The sequence below is a fragment of the Poecilia mexicana genome, unplaced genomic scaffold, assembly GCF_051168715.1.
Source record: "Poecilia mexicana isolate PSO_F unplaced genomic scaffold, ASM5116871v1 scaffold_14, whole genome shotgun sequence".
Lineage (NCBI taxonomy): Eukaryota > Metazoa > Chordata > Actinopteri > Cyprinodontiformes > Poeciliidae > Poecilia > Poecilia mexicana.
The window spans coordinates 28,454,264-28,465,591 of record NW_028263383.1 but is presented as its reverse complement, the minus strand read 5'-3'; the positions used below and the strand labels follow the sequence as shown (position 1 = coordinate 28,465,591).

The window sequence follows — 11,328 nt, the reverse complement described above, 5'->3', positions numbered from 1 at the left end:
AACCTTTATGTATCCTGCTGTGTGGCGTTTTCTGTTTTTGTGGCTATCAGCTACTTTTAAAAATATGCAGCTTTCATAACTCATTAGTTTTTAAAACTCCTTCGTCACAAAGGTAAAACTCCACGAAGTTTTATCCTTCAATTGAGTTAACTGGACATATAAGACAAGGACATTTATTCTGTTACTTATAAAATCAACATGGAAAATTGGTCAACAAAAAAAAAAAGTTCAAAATCGTTTTAAACCAGAGGGGATTTTAAATGACCACATTTCTCTTATTTCACCCAATAAATGGAGGTTTTGTAGAGTAAAAAAAATACTGACTTTAGTCAGAATAGTTATTTTTAGATGAGAAAATTGGTAAAGTTTGAAATGTCAGCATGTTTTCTGTTGAGTACACTTCTTTTGGTTGAGACCTGAAAGCCAAATCTAAAGGTTTGTTGATGACTGTTCAGTTTGGCTCCAGACTGGAGTCTAAAGTAGAGGATGGATGTCTGCTTATTTCTGCTGGTGCTGCATGAGGATGACGAGGTTCTACATGCAGGATGTCAGGATTACTGAACAATAAAAAAAAAAAAAAAACTTGACTGCATGTCGAGGATGTTTGAGTGGTTTTGATCACTAAGATCAGACGTTGTGCTGCAGGAAGGGGCCAATGTTTTACCTTGAAACATTGAACCAGGAAATGATTGACATATTTCTTTTCATGGCTTAAAAAATTGATGCAAAGAGACTCAAAGTGAAAATAGATGTATAATTACAAAGTGTAATTAATAAGTAGATAATAAAAAAAATGACCTAATGTGCATCTGAGGTGCAGAAATGTGGCAAATTAAAACCATAACAACTGAGTACATCTGGAATCTTATGAAACTTTGGAATCTTGGAACAACAGGACCAGGACTGGAGCTGTGGAGTTTCTGTCTCCATCAAAGTAAAGAAACGTAAAACCTTTAATCTTAAAACAAAACTGGGGAAATGAAAAACAACTTTTAAAACTGGCATCAGTTCTATTAAATATGTGAGCAGAGACAAAAAAAAACAACCAAAAAAACAAAAAAAAGTCAGACTGGTACAAATCATGTAATTAAATAAATCTTAAGACAAATATTTCTGAGAAATGTGATTTTCATATTTTTGAAAAATATTCCGGTTGAAATCTTCAATAACTCCGTCCTCCACATAACCACATGGGGGCTTCTTTAAAATGTGGACAGATTTGTTCTTTCAGAAGAAAATCCAGGAGGAGAAACTTTGAGGCTGAATTTCTCACTAAACAAGAACGAGAGAAGAGCCAACATTCGGCTCCATGTTCTTAGAGAATATCTTGATATTTTAACGTGTTGGATGTTGTTGTAAGCACTTTCAAAATCTGTTAAAATAAAATGCAGCTTGTCATTTGTCCCTGGTTTTTCCATTCAGTTATATAACTTCATCCAAAAGATAAAATAAATGTTGTAGCTCATAGAACCAAATGATGTTTGGCTGCAGGAAGGATGGATAGATGGAGAAATGGACGGACAGTTATTGTAAAGATGGATGGCACAGGAACAGATAGATTGTGGAAACTGGAAGGATGGTGGAAAAACTGATGTGACTAGACTGCCAGATGGGACACAGTAAAAAAAAAAAAAAAAAAGAAAGAAATGGAAATTAGTTTTCTTTCTTTTCTCTATCCATGCTTATCCAGATTGGGAGCAATATGACACTTTTCCAGACTTTCCAGAATTGGGAGTAGTCATGAAATGCTGACCTGTAAACTATCCCCCCCACCCCCCAAAGTTCTTGTCAAAACACTGAAAAGGACTCAATTTTCCACATTTGTTCCTTAATGCTCTGAATCTTAATTACTCCACATATCTTGCAGAACTTTGCACATTCCTAATCTTATTAAGCGGAATTACAGAGGCCATCATTGTGACCATCTGCTGCCGCTGCGCGCCCCGTTGGGATGCTGCAGCCGCCTCGGCTCGGCTCGGCCCGCCCCCTCTGTGTGTGTGAGGGGGGAGGGGGGGAGAGAGAAGAGGAGGGAGGCTGGATCCTGGCGGGCGGAGTGATCCGTGCTGGTATCCGCTCAGTGCGTGTGTGCGCGCGTTGGTGCGAGCTTCGGCTGCTGCTGCTTGTCACTCACTGTGCCGCGGCGCGAACACGGGTAGCGACAAGGACCAAAAACCCCGTCCTGTTGCAGCTGCTATTTTACATCTCTGGGAAAAAAACAGAAAAAAAAAAAAAACAGAAAAGAAAAGAAAAACCACACAGAGGCTGCTCTGTGTTCACCCAGAAGCTCTCCGCTTGATCTTCAAGGAGAATATCTGTGAGACATTACAATGCTTCAGATAAGGGACGTCCTCTGGGGACTGCTGTTCACCGGCTGTGCAGGTGAGAGCACTTGTTTATTTCTAACAATAGGAGATTAAGTCCAGGCTGTTTCCCACAGCAGAGCTGCTGAGTGGAGGCAGAGCAGCATCCTCTGGCTGCCTCCACAGCACCGGCTCCGGACGGGAGCAGGAGGAGGCTGCTGCTGCGGCTGCTGGGGCTGCCGGGGCTGCCGTGCCTTTCACAAACACAACCACCCGAAAAAAGTTTCTCTAGGAGGAGAAATGTCTGCCGTCTGTGCGCAGATCAAGTACAACGCGCGAAGAGAGAAACGTATTCATTCTGACTGACTGCAGACTTATATATATATATATATATATATATATATATATATATATATATATATATATATATATATATATATATATATATATATATATATGTGTTTTTTTTTTTTTAACTAAAAAGTTGCCGCAGACCAGATCTGGGGGAGATAATTTTCTTCTGAGTTTGTGCTGCTTTCTGCTCCGATGTGAAGGGAATCTGTTGGTGTTGTACGCGGCAGTTTGAGAGCCGGAGTTGTTTTGCGGGAGAGGATGCTGGCGGGGACTGCAGGGGGACCGTGTCTGTGCGTCCTTAAATCAAACCAGCGCGTTTTATTTATCCGACTTCAGCACGGAATCAACACGAGTCTGAAAATCCGCCCATTCAGCTGCACACATATAATCAGCGCAACAACCATTTTATTTTATTTTTTTTCAATCCAGAAAGTGCCCCTCTGCTCTGTTGGTACGGTGACGCGACGCGGACGGCGTGTCAGAGAGTGGGTCTCTTTTCACGGTGATGCTTTGTTTTGGGGTTAACAGCCAGAAAAAAAAATCAAAAAAAAAAAATCCACCTTTTTAGATTTGCCTGATCTGCACTTAGACCCTTCGTTTCCAGCTGGTTTAGACGAGGTTACATTGCGCCATTCTCTGTTTTATGCACAAATAAATTCCTTTTAATGCGCCAGTTTGAGCCTGCTACTGTTTAGATGTACCTGCGGTCCAGAGCAACAGTAATTTACCGCCTCTGTGCATCCGAACCGCTCTCCCTCTAGTTATCCTCCCGCACTGAGACTTTCGAACTTGATAGCGCGTTTTTTTTCCACTGCGCACAGATTCTGCGGCTCCCGGCTGGTTTGATTGCAGTTCTCAGTTTGGGCGGTTGGAAAGAAATCCGTCATCCATTGAGGGCGACTCGGCGCTCATTCAGTGTATACAATAGGACCCAATCCCAGCGCTCCAATGGTTATATAGTGCAGGGGACCCCACAGCCCCCTCTCACTGCAGCTCAGGGTTCCAAGTGGAGTTTGAGAACCCCCAGGGGTCACTCGTGAGTGGAAGAGCGGTTTCATGACGGTGTTGAATTTAGTGGATGTTTAATGGCGCCGTGGTGTTTATTCTGACCTCAGGTTTCAGGGTCACAGTTCCTGTCCCATGTACTTCAGTCAAACTCTGCAGAAAACCAGTGATCATTCTGACCCCAATGCTGCTCAATCTGGGAACAACAGGACCAGTACTGGATCTGTGGACTGTCTGTCAGGAAATATTTGATTTTTTTTTTTTTTTTTTTACCTACGCAGGCGTTCTAATAATTAAATAGGAATTTCAGCTGCAGCATGTTGACCTGTACTGAGAAGGTCCTGGGTTTGAATCCCAAACATGATCAGTTTCTACTTGGCGTGTTCTCCCTCTGTGTTGATGGCTTCTCTCTGGGTTCTCCAGAACAGTCCAGAACCATTTTTGAAAGCCCTGTTGGTTGTTCTAAACTGGATTATTGTGACCTAGCATGTGACTACTGGTAATGGATGAGGTTGAATGTGCTGTGACGGAGTTGCTTTTCATGACGGAAATATCAATTTAATCAAAGTTTTGTCTGCGGTGGCCTTTGTCCACTCTCAGTGGCATTCAGTCAGAACATGTTCAGCTTTAAACAGTAATGGAGGAACTGAAAAAATGTCCTGCTGATGATATTTTAGTCTCCGTTCATCGAGAGTCTTTTTCACTGGTCCAAAGTCTTCCAGCTGGTGTAGGTACAAGCTTCGTAGGACACCATGCTAAGGGGAGTCGTCCGTAAAGCTACTCAGTCAAACTTATTGCAATAATTTCAGTTAGACTGTCGGATCAGGAAAAAAAAAAGTTTTTCAGTCATGTTTTTCGCTATATTGTTCATTCACTTATCCATTTCAAATTAAATATTATCAAGCTAAATATTTAATGAACTAAATATTTAGCTTCAAACTAAATATTAAGCTAAATATTTAGCCTGTTTAGCTTTGAGCTAACTATTTAAGTAATATGCAGATTTACTTGCTGATAATGGAAGTGGACCATCAAAATAAAAGCTGGGTCTTGGGAACCTTTAAAATCTCCTGCTGATGCTGAATCACTTCATGTCATCTCTTTATTATCTCTGCTTTTCCTCTTCTTGTACAACAGCTTAGATTAAAACAGACATTTTAGCGACAAGGCAGACTCAGCAGTGTGAAGTTAAATATTTAGTTTGCAAGCGAACAGATTAGCTGAGGTGTTCCTCAAGGCATCGTTGTCAGTCCTCTTTGATTCGGTTCATGACTTGGATCACGGAGATTTTTATCTCCTGCGTCTCTCATGTGTTGACAAAAATCAATAAAGAAGCACTGACATAAAAATGTAGGTCCATATCTGATACTGATATTGCCGTTAAGGCCAATTAAGAGATTTACCAGTGTTACAGATTTTTCTTCCATTTTGACACCATAAAATAACCCTCACTTCTGACGGTGATTGTTTCTGAAACAGCGAAGCGATATCAACACCACTCACTGTCACATGACCAAACAGAGTCAACTCACTCCCCCCCCAGAAACTCAAATGGAAACTATATGAAAAATAAACTACAGCCCAGTTTTACCCATCGGACGATTATGCCAAAAAATAGCTAACACCAGCCGGTACCAATTTTGCTGCAAATAAATTGAGCGTTCCTGCTAATTAGCCACAGCGATGCTGAGTCATTTTATGGAGGCAGCCATCCACATCTGAACTCAACGTCACATCAGCTGGAGCTGCTGAATGAGAACATGGCTGTTCTGCAGCTTTACCTTCATTAAAAAAAAAAAAAAAAAAATCATCAGTTAATGTCTTAGCCATTTGTTGCATCTTTCTACAACTCTCGCATATTTTTAGTTTCCAGCTTTCTTTGCCTTTGCTGTCTTGTGTGAAAGGTTCTATTCATGAGAGTCTGCCTCGCGTAGAAGATTGGACCTTGTGGTTTTGTGGCAACTCGGTGACTGAATGTAAAGCGGTTGTGATGAAAGGATTTGATTTCCACAAACGTGACTCGACAGCACCGGTGTTGACACAGTTCCACTGTCAGCATGTTTTGGAGCTATTTCTGGGGTCGGCTGGACCACAAGCGCTCCGCTTGGAGACGTGCAGTTTCTCTCTGCAGCCTCGGGTGGCGATAACGGGCTTGATTGTTGACTCAAAAAGGTGAAATTGAACTAAATGATCTTTTGCCGTATTAAAGTGCATCCTCTTCACACAATAATAAAAGAAAAAGAAATGCCTCTTAAGAGGCCATATCAGTATTGCATATCGTCAGATCAGCAGCTTTTCTTGGCATCTCGGGTCTCCCCCTGCGCCACTGCTGTGCAGACAGTGCTGCGGTAACGAGAAAACACTGGATGTGTTCATTTTTTTTTTCTTCCACGTGATTCATGATCCTGCCGAGATATTCCGATTCCCCTGCAATTCGCTCCACCTTGGAGGGGAAAGGAAAAAAGGAACCAACAAGGAGATAATTAGGCATCTGTGCCTCGGCCGTGTCCTGTTGCAGTGGGGAGAAATTCAAATAAATTGATCCCATCGTTTGATAGATTTGATAGAGCTGGGTGTATTGAAGGGGCAATGACAGCATCGCGCTCTTTCGAGGGCCGAGCAATTTAATTACATTTATTGATTTCCTGTTTCTCATGCAACTCGGCCATAATTGAATTTTGAGGCTATAGCCACATATATTAGGATGCAGGGCCACGGCACCTCTCAGGAAATAACTGAATTATTGCCAGAGTGAATAAGAGATAATTTTAGAAGTGGGCATGGACAATGCTCTGTCTTGCCTCAGAGTCGAGCTGAGTGTTTGTCGGAGTCGCTCCATATCCATGGTGATCAGCGGACGACCTGAAGTACTCCGAAGTCTGTTCCTGTGTAATCAGAGAAAAAAAAAAAATCTCCTGCTTGAAGATGAAACTTATAGATGCTGCTGGATCGCTGCTGATGCTTTATTAACAATGAAATGTCTTGATTGAGTGGTGTGTGAAAGTGTCGAGAGGTTTTGCCGTTTCTTTTCCGTTTAGGGTCTTGAGCTGTCAACTGCTGGAAAATGAATGCAGGCATGTCTGCCAAAAAATAACAGCCTTAAACTCACTCAGCATTTTCCTGCGCAGCAACATTTAGGAACCCACTGCAATGACTAATGGAATATTTTCAAATGGGTGGTATTTGTAACACTATTTTTTATTTATTTTTTAAGGTTTTATTGGCTCTAGTGGCCTTTATTTGAAAGTAGTTGGACAGGAAACAGGGTAATGAGAGAAGGGTAATGTCATCAGGCTGGGATTCGAACCTGTGACCACTGCTATGGAGACTAAAGCCTCACTACGTGGGTCATGCTTTGCCCCTGCGCCGCCACAACACCCCATGTAACACTATTTTAATTTTAATTTAATTTTTTTATTTTTGATGGATGCTAAAAGCGCAGCTGAGCTGTGTTCTTCCTGGCCTTATTGGGACCCGCCGCGTTTTGTTTTTGCCTCTGACGGTAATTGCATTCGAAATGGATTTTCTCACTTGTATTAATTACCCCTCCACCTGACCCGACATGTCTGTCTGTCTGCGTTTTGTGCCATTTCGTCTGTGTTGATGTGGAACCGACCTGCGCAGCCTTAACTCCCGAGATAAGAGCTAATCGATGCAACGGCAGACGCCGGAGTTCATTTAACGACCCTCTGCTGTAGATTTAAAACACTGTATTTACTCTGAGTGCGGCACTAACCTTCACAGAATGAAGCTAAAACTCAACATGTTCAGAGAGAGGAGAAAAATGCACAATTCCTTTATGGCCGACATCTGGGACGTTTAACTGCTGCGGTGAGTTCAAAGCCGCTGTGAAAATAATACAGTCTATTTTAGACTTGGAGAGCTGGAAAAAGTGGCCAAACAAGGGAAAATTATAAGGTGCTTTTTAGGTTAGCTCTCAGAATAAAATCGGATCCTGGATCTTCTAAACTTTGGTCAGCAGTCGCACCACAAGTGGTGTTGCATTCAAAGGAACTTGAACACAATCTGAAACGAGACGTTTCTGCATGGGAACGAGGACATGCACCAGCTACATATTAAATTGAATATTTTTAAAAGCATCAGAACGTTGCTGCTTGTTGCATCATATTTCTAAGATGAGTTGATTAATCAAAAACTGCAAGAAATCACAGACGCCTCGGTTCTCATTTTGCTTTTAAAGCAGACGAACATTTCTAACCAAATCGGCAGAAAGTATTTAAACTAGGAACTCTGAAAAAGAGCTGCCAGAGAATCATCAGAAACATTAATATTTAAATGACACATAATAATGCAAATTTAATGCTAGCAAATAATAAGGGAGTGTTTATCTCCTGGTTGAACATGGCTCAAACAAGACGGCACTTGGAATTCAAATAAATGGAAATGCACGATTTGTTTATTTGTAAATGGTGAGAAAACAGTTGGAGGCTCCTTCCCCGCCCACACGTTGGAACAGGGCACCGTGCCAATGTGTAACTGGTGATTTCTTCATGCATTTATTTACCAATTTGCTGCTATTCTTTGAAGTTTTTGAGCAAGGAATGTTTTTTCCATTTGATTTCTGCTTGGAAGCAGCTAATCTGACAGAGTTTTTCACTGCTGGGTTCCCCCAGCTGGTTCTGGTCCAAAGGACCCAGGTCAACCTGAGGTATAGTCCCAGTGGGTGACGGAAATCCTGCTTCCACAAGGTATCGGCCTGGACAAAGCCTTTCTATTGAAAGCCTGCTTTGGAATAGTTGCCTAAAAACCATAAAATCCCTTCTGGTTTTTAACTTTGACTTAAAATATCAATATATCCAGACACAGCCTAATCTGTTTGTAGCTATTTTACTGCTGCTAAGCTAATCCATAATCTTGATTTTTATCCTGCCTGACCAAAAAAAAGTCACTACTAAAGTGACCTGCTCCAGTGTTTTGTTGGATTGGCTTTTGCTTTGACTCTAACACTCACTCATTGTGGCATTGTTTCAATACGTTTTTGCAATGTCCATTGTTGCATTAACTTTTCACTTAAATCTTGTATTGATGATGGTAAAGTCCATGACAGGTAATGAACTACATCAGTGTGAATTCAGAGCAGCAGAGGAAGATGCTTTTCTCTGGTTTTACTCCTGAATGCTGCACATTTACTGCTCAGGAATTCAAACCAAGTTCTCATTGGTTGAAGTTAACGGTACCCACTGTACAGCCCAAACTGTACTTTTAATTGTTTTCGGCTTGTGTGAACAGCGTTTGCATCTCCAGTCGCTGACTGGTGTTTTGCTGTTCCCAGCTGGTGTTAATAGATTCTGCTCGAAGCAGTGTGTGTAATTGTCTTTTCTAAATAATCTGTTAGCATTCAGACATGCTTTCTGGCATTGGAGCATCAACGAACAGCTCTTATAAATTAGCTGGTGATGCTGAGGGATTAGTTTGCCGGGTTCTGTGTGGATAAACTTGGGAAGTTCAGAACAGGAGAAAAAGGTTCTGATGAGTTAAATAAGTCACCCATACAGAAAAAACAACCCCCTCCCCCCCCACAAAAAAAACCTCTTTGGTGTTTGAACTCTGAACCAGCCAATCAGCTGTTTGGACAACACATGCGTCAGCTGGAGGTTCACTGTAGCAGGTGGAGAACTGATGTGCATATTACTGGTGAAGGATTCCTTCAGTGCCATTGGAGATAACTAGTGAATAACCAAATGACAGACTTTGGTATCAAAGTCTGTGGCGGTTCCACATATTTGCATGGGAGCTCTTAATATTTCCAGAGCCTTCCTTCTGCTTTGCTTCATTCTGACAAATAGAATGAGATCTTGCGCAAAACGGTGGCTTATGAGATTGGCATCCTCCGCGTTTGCTGCAGCCACAACAAATGGTTGATGGGGAAAGTGCAACTCCAACGTATCCCCAAGCCAAATTCCACCAGCTTCCCTTTGTGGTCATTAAAGTTGATTGGATTTTCATGCACAAACAAGTTTATGGTAATGGCATTGTAGTCGGAGTCATACAGTTTGTTAAAGAACACAAACAGATTAAAGCTAAGTACTTGTAATGGAACTGATTATCCACATTTTAATGACAACATGTCTCATTATTCTGGACACAAAATTAGAGTTTCTAATTTCCTTTTGAATTAATTTTCAAATTTAAATACAAAACTCCATTGTCTATTTTGGCAGATATTTTCCAATGGCCAAACAGAAGATGGATGGGTGGTTTAGTGGATGGGTGGATTAATGGTGGGCTGATGGTGTTTGTTGGGTGAGCAGATGATTGGATGTACTGATGTTGGATAACCATTTTTGAGCAAAGAGGTGGATGAATGATGAATATTGGATGGATAAACTCAGTGCTAGTTGGATGGATAAAGGGGAGTTTTTCCTCTCCACTGTCGCTGCATGCATGCTTGGCATGAGGCGTTGCTGCAAATTTAACGACTGTGAGAGATTGTCTACCGTCGCTCTGTTTGTCCAGAAGAGAACGCTGCAAGTCAAGGACTTGATTCAATCTGTTGGATTTCCATTAGAAAACTTTTTTTAGCTGATTTGAGTTATGAACTGAACTTTCCTGCAGTAATTTAATAACAAGGACTAATTTGACTACATGGATGATTGGATTGAATTCACTTTTCACTTAGATACAACTCTCAGACAAAGCAATAATGCTGCAGATATTTTTTTGGCCTACTCTTCCTAGGATCATAAAAAAAACATAACGCAAACGTTAAGAGAATCTGAAATGGAATTAAAAATGCTTTTCCCTTTTATCCATTAATTCCTGCCTTATCACAGTTTTAAAGGTTCTGGTGGTTCCTGCAGAACTTCAAAATGACTCAACTGGCCGTTTCATTTCTGCTGACGGTTAGATGAGGACAAGCTGCCTTTGCATGTTAATCAGTGCTTGAATAGAGGCCGTGTGTGATTTTTCATTGTGCAAGCTCTGATGGAGTCCTATAGAGAAATGAATGTGTGGAGGGAAAGAAACAGGAGGAGGCTGAGCTTGTTAGACGGAAACACTCAAGTAGCACCGAGTTTACATGTGAGAACATCATGTTAGTTTGCAGAACCACCACCTCCACATTTGATCAAGATGAAAAAAAAAAAAAAACACTCCAATGACTTATCTAGTTAAAAATGCTTTACACAAGAAGTCTTTTAAATAAAATCTATAAACACTTTGTCTTGGATTGAGCAGAATGTTTGCCAAGTCCAAAAATGTTTCTAAAGTGTGAAAAATGCACTTTCTGACTATTATTTACATTAGTAAAGCCCTCTATAACAACTCATTTTCTGCTCTCTAAAGTTCATTCATTTCTAGTCAGTTTATATTTAATAAATAAAAACAAATTATTTCTCAAACGACTTTTAAGTCTGTTTTGAGCTTAAAGGTTTGGAGTGGATGCTTTAAAAAGTCTCGTAATCTGTTGTTTTTTTTTTTCTTTAAATCTTTACAACAATGTCCATCACAGAACCCACAGCACATTTTATTTTATTTTTTCAGGGCAGGGCAGTTAGTTTTAAAGGCTAAAATAAGTGATTCAACGCTTTCCTTTGTTGAACTTATGTTCAAACCAACAGGTTGCTATGGTTTCTGCAAGAGAACTGTTTTAATCTGGACCTGTTAGTTGATTAAAAAGCTTGACCATTACATATTGAATAAACAGCCT

The 11,328-nt window shown here is 40.8% G+C and overlaps 1 protein-coding gene across 1 annotated transcript in view; it reads left to right on the top strand.

Moving 5' to 3' along the window:
* The first annotated feature begins 1,267 nt into the window (after positions 1-1,267).
* The window catches only part of ncam1a (neural cell adhesion molecule 1a), a 279,917-nt gene continuing 269,856 nt past the window's right edge, over positions 1,268-11,328 (top strand). The window contains exon 1 of the mRNA XM_088012457.1: positions 1,268-2,379. Within this exon, the coding sequence (XP_087868583.1) occupies positions 2,328-2,379 (52 nt within the window). The 5' untranslated portion in view covers positions 1,268-2,327. The remainder of the gene's footprint in view (positions 2,380-11,328) is intronic.